The sequence below is a fragment of the Pongo pygmaeus genome, chromosome 1 (genome assembly GCF_028885625.2).
Source record: "Pongo pygmaeus isolate AG05252 chromosome 1, NHGRI_mPonPyg2-v2.0_pri, whole genome shotgun sequence".
Taxonomy (NCBI): domain Eukaryota; kingdom Metazoa; phylum Chordata; class Mammalia; order Primates; family Hominidae; genus Pongo; species Pongo pygmaeus.
Window position 1 is genome coordinate 119,986,712 of NC_072373.2, and position 15,019 is coordinate 120,001,730.

The 15,019-nt window shown below is 45.1% G+C and overlaps 1 protein-coding gene and 1 long non-coding RNA gene across 3 annotated transcripts; one reads left to right on the plus strand and one right to left on the minus strand.

Annotated features, from left to right (window-relative positions):
• Positions 1-866: 866 nt before the first annotated feature.
• GSTM3 (glutathione S-transferase mu 3) lies at positions 867-4,242 on the plus strand. The gene is made up of 8 exons (XM_054475438.1): positions 867-1,007; positions 1,314-1,389; positions 1,729-1,793; positions 2,852-2,933; positions 3,027-3,127; positions 3,468-3,563; positions 3,652-3,762; positions 4,048-4,242. Exons 1-8 carry the CDS (start codon positions 960-962, stop codon positions 4,144-4,146), a joined length of 678 nt encoding a protein of 225 aa, XP_054331413.1. The 5' UTR covers positions 867-959; the 3' UTR covers positions 4,147-4,242.
• On the minus strand, positions 2,547-14,459 carry LOC129030277 (uncharacterized). 2 transcript variants are annotated; one of them, XR_008500602.1, is made up of 4 exons: positions 14,006-14,459; positions 11,391-11,531; positions 4,239-4,277; positions 3,114-3,151 (listed from the first exon to the last, which is right to left on the minus strand). It is a non-coding gene; the product is annotated as an uncharacterized LOC129030277 (long non-coding RNA). The 2 variants fall into 2 exon arrangements; XR_010126198.1 differs by having other exon boundaries at positions 2,547-4,277.
• Positions 14,460-15,019: the final 560 nt, after the last annotated feature.

Genomic DNA, 15,019 nt, shown 5'->3' on the forward strand with positions numbered 1-15,019 from the left:
AATGAGTGAATGAAAAATGGTAGTACCTTTCCTCCTCCAGTCCATCCTACACAAAGAGGCAAGATTAATTTCCCTAAATGCGGGAGCATTAGGAAGTGGGAGGGGTTGGAGGAGGAAATTATAATAAGGAATCCATAAATTACTTAAGCCCATAAAACAAAGGTAGGAAACATTCAAGATAAGAGACCTCTTCTGGCCAGGATAGAGGTTGGCTCTGAGAAGGCTTCAAGGAGAAGGCAGACATTTCAGCAAGGCTGCTGAGGAAGGATAGGCTGTGGAAATTAGGATGCAGGCAGGAGGATCACAGAGCAAACACTCGAAGGTGGGAAATGCAAGTATTGTTGGGTTGGGCTGGCTTATGAAGTTGTGACGGGCTGAGGGAGAGACAGGGCTGGAAAAGCATGTTGGGGTCAGGTTGCAGAGGTCCTTGACTGACAGAGAGGGGAGCCTGGTCTGTGGGGAATCTTCTGCTCTGTGTGGTCAGAGCTGGTCTGACTCCCCGGCCTTGCCCCAGTCTTCCTATCCCTCATCCAGCCCCGGCTGGATCGGTAAAAACAGCGCGAATCTCGCTCTCCCTGGGTAACTAGGGTCCCCACTGCCTGGCTAGTGGTGCTTTTCGCGTCTTCACTGGCACCATTAACGAATGAAGTCTGGCTCCCACCCGCGGGGAAGGCAGGAGCCTCAACCTCGGGTCTCTTGCTCGCCTGCAGCGCTCCTGCCCGTGTCCCGCCTCGGAGTCGCCAGGCCCTGAACCCCAACGCCGGCAGAAGTCGCGCCTGCGCACGGCCCTGTGGAGCCGCGGAGGGAGGGGACGGAGAACGGGGCGGAGGCAGGGGACGGAGAACCCGGCGGAGGCGGAGTCAGGGCGCCCGCGCGTGGGCCCCGCCCCCTTATGTCGGGTATAAAGCCCCTCCCGCTCACAGTTTCTCCAGTCCTCGAAGGCTCCGAAGTCTGTCACCATGTCGTGCGAGTCGTCTATGGTTCTCGGGTACTGGGATATTCGTGGGGTGAGTGCCGTCTCAACGGTAGAGCCGCTCGGTCAAAGAGACTGACGCGGAGAGGGCGGGTCTCTGGGTCCGCGGGAGCCTTTTCGAGCTGCCGAGCCACGGATGTCGACCCCTGCCCAGCCTCTGGGATCGCGGGCCCTGTGGGGAGGGGCGGAGGAGACCACGCCGGAGCCGGGCCTGGGGGCCGCTTAACCACCGCCCCGGCAGGACGCAGGGACTCGGCAGCCCCGGGGCCGGGGGACGTTAGCGGGCGGGGGTTGGGAATGGGTGGGAGCTGCGCAGTCGCTGAACCGCTGTCTTCCCCAGCTGGCGCACGCCATCCGCCTGCTCCTGGAGTTCACGGATACCTCCTATGAGGAGAAACGGTACACGTGCGGGGAAGGTAATGCCGCTCCGCGTGCCCGTGCAGCCAAGCTGGCCCTCCACCTGCCCTGGTCTTCTTATGCCCAGAGGGTGGTGGCGTCGCGCCAAGGCCGGGTGGGACGTCTGCCCCAATCTGGATGAATAGAGACACATCCTTTATCTGGAACTGGGGGTTCTCTCTTTAACATAGCCCAAACCCGTCTTAATGCTTAACCAAATAGGGCTCAGAGGCTCAATGGTTATGCTTTTGGGGCCTGGGAATTTGAGGTATTGGGACCAAGTCATTTCTTTAGATCTTTTGCTCTTGTCAGGTGGGGTATTAAGGAGGTTGGGTCCCACGTAATTCTGTCTCTTACAGCTCCTGACTATGATCGAAGCCAATGGCTGGATGTGAAATTCAAACTAGACCTGGACTTTCCTAATGTAAGTGGCTTTAGTAGAGGTGGCGGGCAGAAGGGAAAGCCTTCAAGTATATCCATCCTTGCTTCTCTCCTGCCTGGTACAGAAGGATGCAAAATAGGGGATCTTAACCTGGATAGAATAAATAGAATTCAGGGGTCCTTGAACTGGATGGATATGTATTTTCATTCCCATTAACCACTAGCAAAAGTTATTTCCTTTTATTGTGAAGAGAGACAATAAGTGACATTGGTTATTAGCCATGTCTGTCACTTTGTCACTAGTAGAAATCAGGTATTTTCTTTTTTGTGTGTTTCTTGTTCTTTTGTTTTGAGACAGGGTCTCACTCTGTCGCTCAGGCTGGAGTGCAGTGGTGCAATCACAGCTCACTGCAGCCTCACAACCTCCCAGGCTCAAGCAGTCCTCCCACCTCAGCCTCCCAAGGAGCTGGGACTACAGGCACACACCACTGTGGCCAGCTAATTTTTGTATTTTTGTTAGAGACGGGGTTTTGCCATGCTACCCAGGCTGATCCTGAACTTCTGGGCTCAAACAATCCTCCCACCTCGGCCTTCCAAAGTGTTGGGATTACAGGCATGAGCCACTGTGCCCAGCCTGAAATCAGGTAGTTTCATATTCTGTTACATGCGTTGCAGATATTTTAAGTGATATTTATATACATGTAAGTAAATATATACATATGTTATTTACTTTGAGATTATGTTAGTCATTATATCTGCTTGCTATTTAATGCACTAATAGGCACATGCTACTCTATTTGAATTTTTAAAAATATTTTTTAATTGTGTAAATTATCTATTTTGCTTCATGCATTTAACAACTTTATTCTGAGAAAAGGTCCATGGCATGCACATACACCCACACATACACACACCAATTTAAGAACCGCTGTCTAGAATCTTGTGGACCCAGTTGCTACCTTCTACTTATTTTCTTTTTTCTCCTAACACAGCATCTTCTCTCTCGTTCACTGCCCTGCAAGTGATCTTTTCCCCAGGAGAGACAGGTAGGGAATCAAGAGAGAGGTAGGTTGTTCATTTGTCCCGTCCTTTTCCTTTCAGCTGCCCTACCTCCTGGATGGGAAGAACAAGATCACCCAGAGCAATGCCATCTTGCGCTACATCGCTCGCAAGCACAACATGTGTGAGTGGGGTAGGGCTGGTGAGGGACCCCAGGCTGGTAGTTTGTCTGAGAGTGGATGATGCCAAGGGTGATTTGTTGTCATTTGGCCTACAGGTGGTGAGACTGAAGAAGAAAAGATTCGAGTGGACATCATAGAGAACCAAGTAATGGATTTCCGCACACAACTGATAAGGCTCTGTTACAGCTCCGACCACGTGAGTTTCCTTAGCACACATCTGCTGAATGGAGTATCAGAAAAAGGGGTATTTAGGAACCCAAGGGTTATCTCTGTTCCATTCTGCTGCTGCTACCTTCCCACCAACCCAGATTGTTAGAATAAGAAACAGAACTTATATTTTTTGGTTTGTTTTGTCATGTAATTCTGGTGCTGGTGCCTCTTCTTTCCAAACTCCTCCTTCCCCACCCTGCCATCCTCAAGTGAAGGCAATGAGAACCCACCTAGAGAAGGGGCTACTAAATGTCCATCACTGGCCTGTGCCCCTGATTAACTACAAAGATGATCACCACTATTCTCATTCTGTTTTTTCCTCTCAGGAAAAACTGAAGCCTCAGTACTTGGAAGAGCTACCTGGACAACTGAAACAATTCTCCATGTTTCTGGGGAAATTCTCATGGTTTGCCGGGGAAAAGGTAGGAAGAAGGGAAAAGAAGAGGATATCTCTCTATCTCTGCAGGCTACTACTCCTCAGACCTAAGCATCTTATTGCTTTTCTTCTAGCTCACCTTTGTGGATTTTCTCACCTATGATATCTTGGATCAGAACCGTATATTTGACCCCAAGTGCCTGGATGAGTTCCCAAACCTGAAGGCTTTCATGTGCCGTTTTGAGGTGACGTTTCCTGCACCTTTCTCTTATAAAAACACTCACAGCTCCCCTGGGACCTGCAGGATCCCATTGTGGAGGATTCTTCCCCGGCTTTTGCCTAAAGGGATCAATGGTTGGACACCTCTAAACCTTTAAGTCTTGGGAAGAGCCTGACTTCTATACCTTGAAGGCACTGTCTACAAAAAATGGAGGAGGTAGACGCAGGCAACACGTGAATGTTGCTGTTCTGGTATGCATCTGTTGGACTGGGTTGGGGTCTTTATAAGATTTGGTGTATTTTCCTTTCAGGCTTTGGAGAAAATCGCTGCCTACATACAGTCTGATCAGTTCTTCAAGATGCCCATCAACAACAAGATGGCCCAGTGGGGCAACAAGCCTGTATGCTGAGCAGGAGGCAGACTTGCAGAGCTTGTTTTGTTTCATCCTGTCCCTAAGGGGTCAGCACTCTTTCTTTGCTCTTTTCAATAAATAGCACTTACGTTACTGGTGTCCAGCTGAATTTCTCTTGGGTATAAAGGCTAAAAGGGAAAAAGAATATGTGGAGAATCATCAAGATATGAATTGAATCACTGCGATACTGGCATTTCCCTACTCCCCAACTGAGTTCAAGGGCTGTAGGTTCATGCCCAAGCCCTGAGAGTAGGTACTAGAAAAAAAGAGATTGCACAGTTGGAGAGAGCAGGTGTGTTAAATGGGACTGGAGTCCCTGTGAAGACTGGGTGAGGATAACACAAGCAAAACTGTGGTACTGATGGACTTAACTGGAGTTCGGAAACCGTCCCGTGTACACATAGGAGTTTAGTGTGATAAAGGCAGTATTTCAGACTGGTGGGCTAGCCAATAGAGTTGGGACAATTGCTTACTCATTAAAAATAATACAGCCCCACTTGACACTATTCACTAAAATTAATCTGGAATTTAAGGCCCAACATTAAACACAAAGCTGTTGAAATATTGATGAAAATGTAAGAATTTTTGTGACCACAGGGTAGGAGAAGTTTCTTTAAAGACGTAAAAAGAAAAAACCATAGGCTGCTCTGCCTGTGGAGTAGCCATTCTTTATTCTTTTACTTTTTAAAATAATAACAGAATCACAAAGGAAAGATTTACCAATTGAATAGGATCAAATTCTACAACTTTTCCTAAGGCACCCACAAATAAATGACAAGTGAGACAAAAAGCACTAGTATAAAGATTATATAAAGACCTATAAATCATTAAGACAACTGAGTTTTTAAAAATGGACAAAATCGAACAATTTATAAAATAGAAATATGGCCAAAAATGTCTAAAAGATGTTTATAAGGTAAGGAATTATAAATTACAACAGTGAGAAACCATATTTCCTTCTATCCGATGAGTAAAAAGTTTCTAAAGTGTTGGCAAGGCTTAGGAAAGTGATATGCATTTCCTGCTGGTCAACTTGTAAATTAGTATAGCTACTTTGGAGGACAATTCTAAAATTTAAATCATATCCTATGACCCAGCAATTCCATGCTATAAAAACTCATCCATGGCCAGGCTTGGTGGCTCACGCCTGTAATCCCAGCACTTTGGGAGGCTGAGGTGGGCAGATCACGAGGTCAAGAGATCGAGACCATCCTGGCCAACATGATGAAACCCTGTTTCTACTAAAAATACAAAAATTAGCTGGGCATGGTGGCATGTGCCTATAGTCCCAGCTACTCAGGAGGCTGAGGCAGGAGAATTGCTTGAACCTGGGAGGCAGAGGTTGCAGTGAGCCGAGATCATGCCACTGCACTCCAGCCTGGCTACAGGGCGAGACTCTGTCTCAAAAAAAAACAAAACTCATTCAAAGAGGCATATACTAAGATGTTCACTGTGGCATTGTTTGTAATGACAAATAAGTGGAAACCATGTAAATACCTGTCAATACTATGGAGTACCACGTGGCAACAGAAGAATGAGACTGAACTGCATGAACTAACATGCAAAGATCCCCAAAACAGGCCAGGTGTGGTTGCTCACAGTTGTAATAACAACACCTTCAGAGGCTGAGGTGAGAGGATCAGTTGAGGCCAGGAGTTTAATACCAGCCTGGGCAACACAGTGAGACCCCTGTCTCCCAAAATATTTTTTTTAATTAGCTGGGCACAGTTGCTCATGCATAGTCCCAGCTACCCAGGAGGCTGAGGTGGGAGGATCACTTGAGCCCAGGAATTTGAAGCTGCAGTGAGCTGTGTTCTTGCCACTGCACTCCAACCTGGGTGATTGAGCAAGACCCTGTCTCTTAAAAAAATAAAAAAGATCTCCAAGCATAGAGAAGAGTCTGGAGAGAAACACCAAACTCATAACAGGCTTACTGCAGGCAAGTGGGATAAAGGCCAAGACTCCATGGTGGAAGTTAAAGGGCATTTCCAAGTTAAGGCTAAGACTTGCTTTTCTAACTAAGAGAATGTACTCATGCATTGCTTGTGTAGTAGAAACTAGTTTTCAGAAAAGAAAGCAAACTTAAGAAACACTGACTCCTGTGGAGATGACTTGGCACCACTCTCCTTTCACAGAGCAGAGTTTGAATAGTCTTCAGAGACAGGCCTGTGGGCCAGATTGCCATCCCCTATGGACCAGAAGCCAAGGATCTCTCTAGTGATGGTCAGAGGGCCCAAATGGCAGGGATACCCAGTGATGTCAGGAGGAATAGTACAGACAGAAGGTGCTAAGCAGACAATTCAACTGCCATGTTTTGCCACCTCCTGTGAGCAGGGATTAGGTGTTCAGGCCAGTATTTGGGCATGGGGAGCCTTTGGCCAGAAGAGGTATAAAGCTCAGAAGTTTTTCAGTCTGATAACTACTGATACAATTTCCATAGTGTGAGGGAGCGGTATGCTCTACCCTTGTGTATTTAAGGCAGGCCAGAGAAATTGAGGATGCCCCTGGGGCTAGATCGATGATATGACCAGAAATCAAAAAGGGAATGCATTATTTATTGCTGTGTAACACTATTGAGAGAGGAGGTAGTTAAGGGATGGATAGGCACATAGAGAGGGAGGGTCTCAGGAGAAGGGATAGAAAGGAACTATGTTCACAAGAACAATGGCAAGACAGCGCCTATGCTGCCTCTACAGTTAATAGGAAAAATGTAAGAAGTTACCCTTAAGCTAGGATGTTGCTCAGAAGTGACCATCCCAACTTTGGTGCAGGCACAATAAATCAGCCTAAATGTCCCTAATTTAACCAGCTCATTGTAATGTCATTAAACATGACATTAGCATTGTGGTTTTAGCACTCCCATGGGTTTTGCTTAGGCACTCATGGGTAATAACCAAGATGGAGTCCCTTTGGCAAACCTTAGGCATGCACAGCTTTAGCACCCCAAGAAGAAAATGTTACTTCTCTCATCTGGGCAAAACCCACAGAAGACTTCCCAGCTTCTGCCACATAAAAGACACAGAACACAGATGCCTTACTGGCAACCTGCTTTCAAGACCCCTGTCTTTGCTGAGAGCTTTCCTTTTTCCCAATAAATTCTACTCTGCCCTACTCACTCTCCATGTCCATGTGCCTAATTTTTCCTGGTCATGGGACAACAGCCTGAACCTTGTCAAACTCCAGGGGCAAAGGAAGACTTCTACACTATTCCCACAAATTTAGCAGCCTAAAACAATACATGTTTATGGTCTCAAAGTTTTGTGGATTAGGAGTCTGGGCACAGCTGAACTGGGTCCTCTGCTCAGGGTTTCATCTGAAAACTGCAATCAGTGTGTCATCCAGAGCTTTGATCTCATCCCCAGGCTCAGTGGGAGAAGGATCTGCCTCCAAGTTTGTGTAATTGTTGATAGCATCAGTTCTTTGTTCCCTGTGGGACAGAGGCCCTCCATTTCTCATTGGCTGTCAGCTAGAGCCACCTTCTGTTCCTTGCAAAAGGGGTCTCCTCAACACGGCCACCCATTTCACCAAAGCTAGTAAAGGAGTCTCCTGGAAGAAGGAACACTACAGTCCTAATAGTAATAGTAATAGGAACCTGTTTACTGCTCCCTTGTTTGCTACCTGTACTTCTTCAAATGATAAAAAGCTTCATCACCACCTTAGTTCACCAAAATGCTTCAGCACAAGTGTACTATATGAATCACTATCCATCTGTCTTGCAAGAAGACATGGGTAGTGAGGATGAAAGTGAGAACTCCCACTAATGAGTGAGATTCTCAAAGGAGGGGGAATAAGGGAGGAGACCACCCCTCATATTGTCTTATGCCCAATTTCTGCCTCAAAGAAAAAGTAGGAGTTAAAGAAAAGACAGAAATGAAATCAGTAGTCAGACAGCCCGGTGCAGCATTCCAGGCCTGGTAGTTAAAGAGCAACCCCGGACCTAACTGGTTCTGTTATCTATAGATTCCAGACATTGTATGGAGAAGTACTGTGAAAATCCCTGTCCTGTTCTGTTCCATTCTGATTACCTGTGCATGCAGCCCCCAGTCACATACCCACAGCTTGCTCAATCGATCACGACCCTCTCACACGAACCCCCTTACAGTTGTAAGCCCCTAAAAGGGACAGGGAAGCCCCAAAAAACTGTTCTCTTGGGGAGCTCAGTTTTTGGAGACATGAGTCCGCCGATGCTCCCAGCTGAATAAAGCCCTTTCCTTCCACAACTCGGTGCCTGAGGGGTTCTTGTCTGTGGCTCGTCCTGCTACAATGAGAATGAAGTCAATATTTCTAGAGCAGTTGGGCCAGGTGTGGTAGCTCACACCTGTAATCCCAGCACTTTGGGAGATGGAGGCAGGTGGATCACTTGAGGTCAGGGGTTCAAGTCCAGCCTGGTCAACATGGCAAAACTCCTTCTCTACTAAAAATTAAAAAATTAGCTAGGCATAGTGATGCATGCCTGTAATCCCAGCTACTCGGGAGGCTGAGACAAGGGAATCTCTTGAATCTGGGAGGCAGAGATTGCTGTGAGCTGACATCACACCACTGCACTCCAGCCTAGGTGACACGGCGAGACTCTGTCCCAAAAAAAAAATATTTTAGAGCACTTGAAACAGATCAATGTTTCATAAATTTATAAATACAAATTGCCAAAAAGTACCACATTCACTTTTATATTTTCACACTTTAATACATGCTGTCCCCTCTGCCTCTTGCTTTTCCCCCAACTCCCTTAGCCTTCAAATCAGATTTGAAGTCACATCTGATAATCCCTGTGGTGATGGTCACCAAAGATTTCTGATTGTTTTCCCATTGGGAAAACTTCATGACACTCTTTAACTTAAATGTGGTCTCCTGACTTGTTTGGCCAATTAAACACAAGTAGAAATTACACACATTTTCCAGGCAGAAGTTTTAAAAGCCAGTGAGTAAGTCACCGTATCTGACTACCACAGTTGTCTAGACTCAGAGCAGGTGCCAAGTTAAAGCCTCCATTGGCCTAGGTCTCTAACGGACTACGAATAGCAGGGCCCCGGTTGATCACATCTGACATGAAGGGTAAGTAAGAAATAAGCGTGTATTAAGCCACTAGGATTTGGTTTATCCTGACTGACATTTCTCTACCTCCCACAGGCTAATTTAAATGCACATATTTTAAATTTTTGTTCCCACAGGGTACAACGCTTTCCTCAATCAGGACTTAACATACAACTCCAGTTGTTCATTTAGATGTTAGTCTTTGCTGCTAAATTATAAGTTGCCTGAGAGCAGAGACTATGTCTTATGCAAAATTTTATATTTAGTGCTTGCACAGAGCCTGACACAAAGTAGGCACTCACAACTGTGCACTGATTCCTGTCATTCACTGAGAATTGGAAGAAAAAAAGAAGAGTTTGCTTGATAGGTAAATGCCTAATGCCCTCAAGGAACTTTAAAAAATTCCTCTTTGTTTTGACTGAGAGACAGAACCCAGAAAAACAGAATGCCCTGTCTTAAAACAGAGACAGTTCAGGTAGAAGTACCTGGAGTCAGAACTGAAGTTCGTGTTCAGGGAGGTCTCAGAGGATCAGCAAGGCACTGAGGCTGGAGAGTAGGTTATATGAGTTTGTGAAAGGAAAATATCTTGAGCCCCCAAAATCAGTAAGCTAAAAAGAAAATTCAAACTGGAAACTGCTCAGGACAAACCTACCTCCCATTCTATTCAAAGCCATCCCTCTGCTCATTGAAATAGATGCATATTCTGATTGCCTCCTTTGGAAAGGCCTATCAGAAATTCAAAAGAAGGAAACCATCTGTCTCTCACTTACCTGTGACCTGGAAGCCCAACCCCCTCCCCCCTGCTTTGAGTTGCCCCCACCTTTCTGGATGGAACCAATGTACAACTTACATATATTGATTGACGTCTCGTGTCTCCCTAAAATGTATAAAACTAAGCTGTGCCCCAACCACCTGGGGCACATGTCATCAGGACTGTGTCACAGACACACGCCCTCAACCTTGGCAAAATAGACTTTCTAAATTAACTGAGACCTGTCTCAGATTTTCTGGGTTTACATTTTGGTAACTATGAAGGGATTCTGGGTGGAGACGCCCCTGACCTTTGACAAATCTCCTATTGGTGCTTGGTACCAGCATGAGCTAACTTTATGGCTCAAACCAACAGGACAATTTGCTGAGGTCTGAGAGCACCCCCTGCAGAGAATCCCTGATTTCCAAAAATTTGGTTGAGATCTAAAATTTATTTTCCTGTACAACTCCTCTTTTCTTCGGAATTTTACTTGCTTCCAACAAGGAAGGCAAGTTTTCCTGCTTCCATGATGATGGAAGACAGGAAACTCCTTAATGGAGTTCGAGCTAGCTTCTAACAGGGAAGATGAGTCTTTTTTTCCTGCTTCTAGAATTGTAGAGAGCAGTCTACAGCCTGAGACACATCACTAGGTAAGAAACTGGTCTGGGATTCTGTCTGGCAAATTATTTTTAAATGACTAAAGTTAGCATTAACAACCAGCTGGTGTTAATTTCTGCTTACACTCAGAGCATTCAGAAATCATATAATTTGTGTGATCATTGTTAGTTTTGCTTAACTATTTTGTTGTTTGTTTCTGTCTTGTTAGGTTTTGTGTGTGTGTGTTTCCGTCCTTTCCTTACCAGATTTGACCAACTCCAAACTCTGTACCTCATGAGTGTGGAATCTTCCACTCTGAAGAAATAAGAGCACCTTGCTCCCCTTAGCCTTAGGGGCATTCTCAGGTGACTCAGAATCACGTGAGGGTGTCTGGGAGGACCGCTCCCTAAGACCTGCAGCGGCTTTAAGTAGGTTTTCCCCTCAGGAGAACATACTTAGGGCCTAATATAAGCTAGCAGGTGCAATATAAGGAGCTGGCTCCGCCCGCACCTTGAGCCCCTGGCACACTGTGCCAGGTAGCTGCAACACAGGTGGACCAAACTGGTTCAGGGTGTAACGGCCCTGAAAAGCTAGGTCTGCAAGCAGCACATTTTGGGTCCAACACACATCCTGACTTGGTCAAATCCGAAGCGGAACTCTAAATTATGGGTAACAAGCCTCTGAAGTGGCTAAAATATCCACACACACAAAAAAAGGTGGTATGGGCCGGGTGTGATGGCTCACACCTGTAATCTCAGCACTTTGGGAGGCCGAGGCAGGCAGATCACGAGGTCAAGAGATCAAGACCATCCTGGCCAACATGGTGAGACCCCCCCGTCTCTTCTAAAAATACAAAAATTACCTGGGTATGGTGGCACACGCCTGTAGTCCTAGCTACTCAGGAGGCTGAGACAGGAGAACTGCTTGAATCTGGGAGGCAGAGGTTGCAGTAAGCCGTGATCACGCCACAGCACTCCAGTCTGGTGACAGAGCGAGGCTCCATCTCAAAAAGAAAAAAAAAAAAAAGATGGTATGGTTGGGGGAGAAAAATGGCCAGCAAAAGGAAACAAAAAAAGAGGAAAGAGAAAAGGAAACAAAAAAAGAGGAAAGATTTTTTATTTTGACTATTAAAGGGACTTTATTATGTAACACGGCCACCTTTTTTGCCATCCAGACCAAATTGAAAGCATTGTCTGACCCCCACACTGCAGTTCAATAGCTAAGGTTCTGTCTTCTTTTTTTCTACTATGACACGTTTGGTTCCTAAATCAAGCCCTTGCTGGTTTGATACTTGGTACTTCTGAAATAGCAGCAATTTGTCTTAGCTGAAATATAGTAATGAGATTTAAAAATATTTTTTTAAAAAGGAGCTCAATGGTTAAATGTCAGCTTAATTAAAAGCTATCATCCAAGATACGTGTGTGTGCATAAGTGCATATTTGTATTTAAAAGGCCTTTTTGTTTTTGTTTTTATCTTCTAGAACCTTGTATTTTTTTGAGCAAAAGTTTTTTTTTCTTCTGAGTTGACTGAATTCTGTTTTCACCTGATTTTTTAACTAAAATATTTATTGCAACAGAGGCTACTCTTGAGTTAAGGAAGAATGTAGTTTAAACACTTAGACATGTCTTTATTTAAAAAAAAAAATTTTAAGTGCACTGTAAAAGCTTCACATGTTCTAGCCTCATAATAATTCTTCATTTTTGGAGACCCAGGATTCATTGTGGGTTCTGCCCAGAACTCAGAGATCCAGTTAAAAAAATAGGTAGTTCCTATCTAAATAAAATTGGTCTCCTTAGACAATCCAATGATAAATTTCTATAATTTTATGTTCAGTTGGCAAATAAATCCATTTTTAATTTCCCTCTAGCTCACCAGACATTCTATTTGTACCTTATGATGTACATTTAGCTATCTAAACTGTCAGGCCTCTGAGCCCAAGCCTGCACACATACATCCAGATGGCCTGAGGCAACTGAAGAACCACAAGAGAAGAGAAAATGGGTGGTTTCTGCCTCAACTGATGACATTACCTTGTGAAATTCCTTCTCCTGGCTCAGAAGCTCCCCCACTGAGCACCTTGTGACTCCTGCCCCTGCCTACAAGTGAACAACCCCCTTTGACTGTAATTTTCCACTACCTACCCAAATCCTATAAAACTGCCCCACCCTTAACTCCCTTTGCTGACTCTCTTTTCAGACTCAGCCCACCTGCACCCAGGCGATTAAAAAGCTTTATTGCTCACACAAAGCCTGTTTGGTGGTCTCCTCACATGGATGCGCATGACATTTGGTGCCGTGACTTGGATCGGGGGACCTCCCTTGGGAGATCAATCCCCTGTCCTCCTGTTCTGACACTGTACTGCCTCTTGCAGCCACACGATAAATTGTGCATAAGGCTCCCGTGATCCCTGTGTAACATGTAGAAAAGTCTGCACTGGAACTCTCTCTTCAGGAATTGTACTCCAAACACATTTGGTGGCTAAGGCAGACTGGTGGTAAGTGGCCTCTGGGAGTGTTAATTGTTATACCAGATCTGAAAAGGGGCCACTACATGTTAGCATTTCCTCTGTAATGTGTCCTTGACCAGCGGTGCAATTCTGCCTAGCCTGGTCTGCACACATTTCTTGCCAATTTAAACTCCATGTCGGATATGCACTGGCAGATGAGCAAGTGTGAGCCAAATGTTTTATATCAAAGGGTGGAAGGCACATGGCTCCAAACACCGATTCTAACAGTCCTATAGTAAATGGGCTTTGCTCTCTATTATTAACCACACTAGCTTTTCATTCTTTTATAATTTAAACTCTATAAGACTGTGTTCATGTAAAAGATGTTGTGGGTCATTCAGATCAGGCCTTACAGTAATAGGAAAAGCACAAGGTCCTAAAGGTTCACCAGCCATAGCAGCAGCACACAAAATTTTTTATATGGTTTCTACTTCTATTTTATATGGGGGTTTCTACTTCTGTTATTGGAGGGGGTGGCAAAGGCCAATTCTCCTATCCTTTTTCCTGCTTAGCAAGTGGCCAAATCTCCTCCCCTTTCTCTTGCTCATTATTTTCAATAGGCGCTGTCAGAGGAATAAATAATCTTTTTAATTCTTGAGACTCAGAACCTGACTCCTGTTGTCCAACAGAATTAGAGGGAGACAGCAGCAGTAGGATTGTGCAAACCAAACCCCAAGCAGAAAAAACAGAAGGGTCTACTTTAAGACCTTTTTGATGAGCCTGTTACAATCCTTCTCCTACTCTGTCCCAATTTTCCACATCAAGAGTGCCTGCCTGCAGAAACCATGGGTTATGCATAATAACCTCCTGCAGAAGCTTAGGTAATGTTTGCGAATTAACTTGAGCTCCAGGCTGTTTCAACAGAACTTTAAGCAACTGCACATAATGTTTTTCTTCAAGAGACAAATTCTTCCCCATGTTACCCTGATTCAGAAAATTCCCATTCCCAGTACTTCTTTAGAGCACTGACCTTATATCCACTGCCAGCAGATTCATCCCAGGGTCCCTGTTCATCTGGTCAATTTCACTTCCTCTGCTCCAGCAGACCTTCTTCATTCATGTCCTCAAGTCCCTGTTTTCGGGCACCACTTTGCTGTGGACCTTGCTGGACTGAACAAAGGAGGACCAAGGCGGGAATAAAGACAAAACTAAAGAGTATGTTTGGAAGAAGGGGGTCAGGGGGCTCCTTGCTTCTAGTGAGCAAGGGCCCTGAGCTTTTAGAGTCCTTCATATTTATTGAGTAAAGGAGATAGGGAGAAGGGGATGGTTGTGGTCAGCTGCTTGACTTAGTGCAGGCCTGCATGACTGCATTATTTGAACAGTAGGCTCCAGATGTCCCAGTAGATAACCTCAAGGAGCACAGCACCAGGGAGTGACTACCCTCAGCATACCTTCTGGCGGCAGGCGCAGATGCAAGTTTGCTCGCATTCTGTATTCATGATAAACAGTTTGCTGTTTGATCATATAGCCTCCAGTGGAATGCTGAGTGGGTCACAACCCTCAGGCTTTCGATTTCCAACACAATAATAATCTGTTTTCATTTGTAACAGGACACAATTGGAGAAACTGGTTATTTTACCAAAGCATTAACTTGAATGGTATGCTTTCCTTTAAGGAATCAAACTTGATTTATGGAGCCAATAAAGCCACTTGGGAAACTGGACTCACAGCTTTGTCCACCTGTAGTAGGTAAAGAATGTCACTTTCTGACAGGCCCAGGAGCCCCAAGTTTACTTTGGAACCTCAAGGGGAGAGGATCACCCAACTCATAGGTATTTGATGGCACAAATCCATGGCTGAGCTCAGCTTTAAAATAGTCTTATCTGAGATTCCTCCTGTGAACCCAGAAAATGTGAGACAAGTTCCAGAAAATCCGAGCCAGGTCTGTCTTTATTTATTTATTTATTTATTTTTAGAGGGAGTTTTGCTCTGTTGCCCAGTCTGGAGTGCAATGGCACAATCTTCGCTCACTGTAATCTCCACC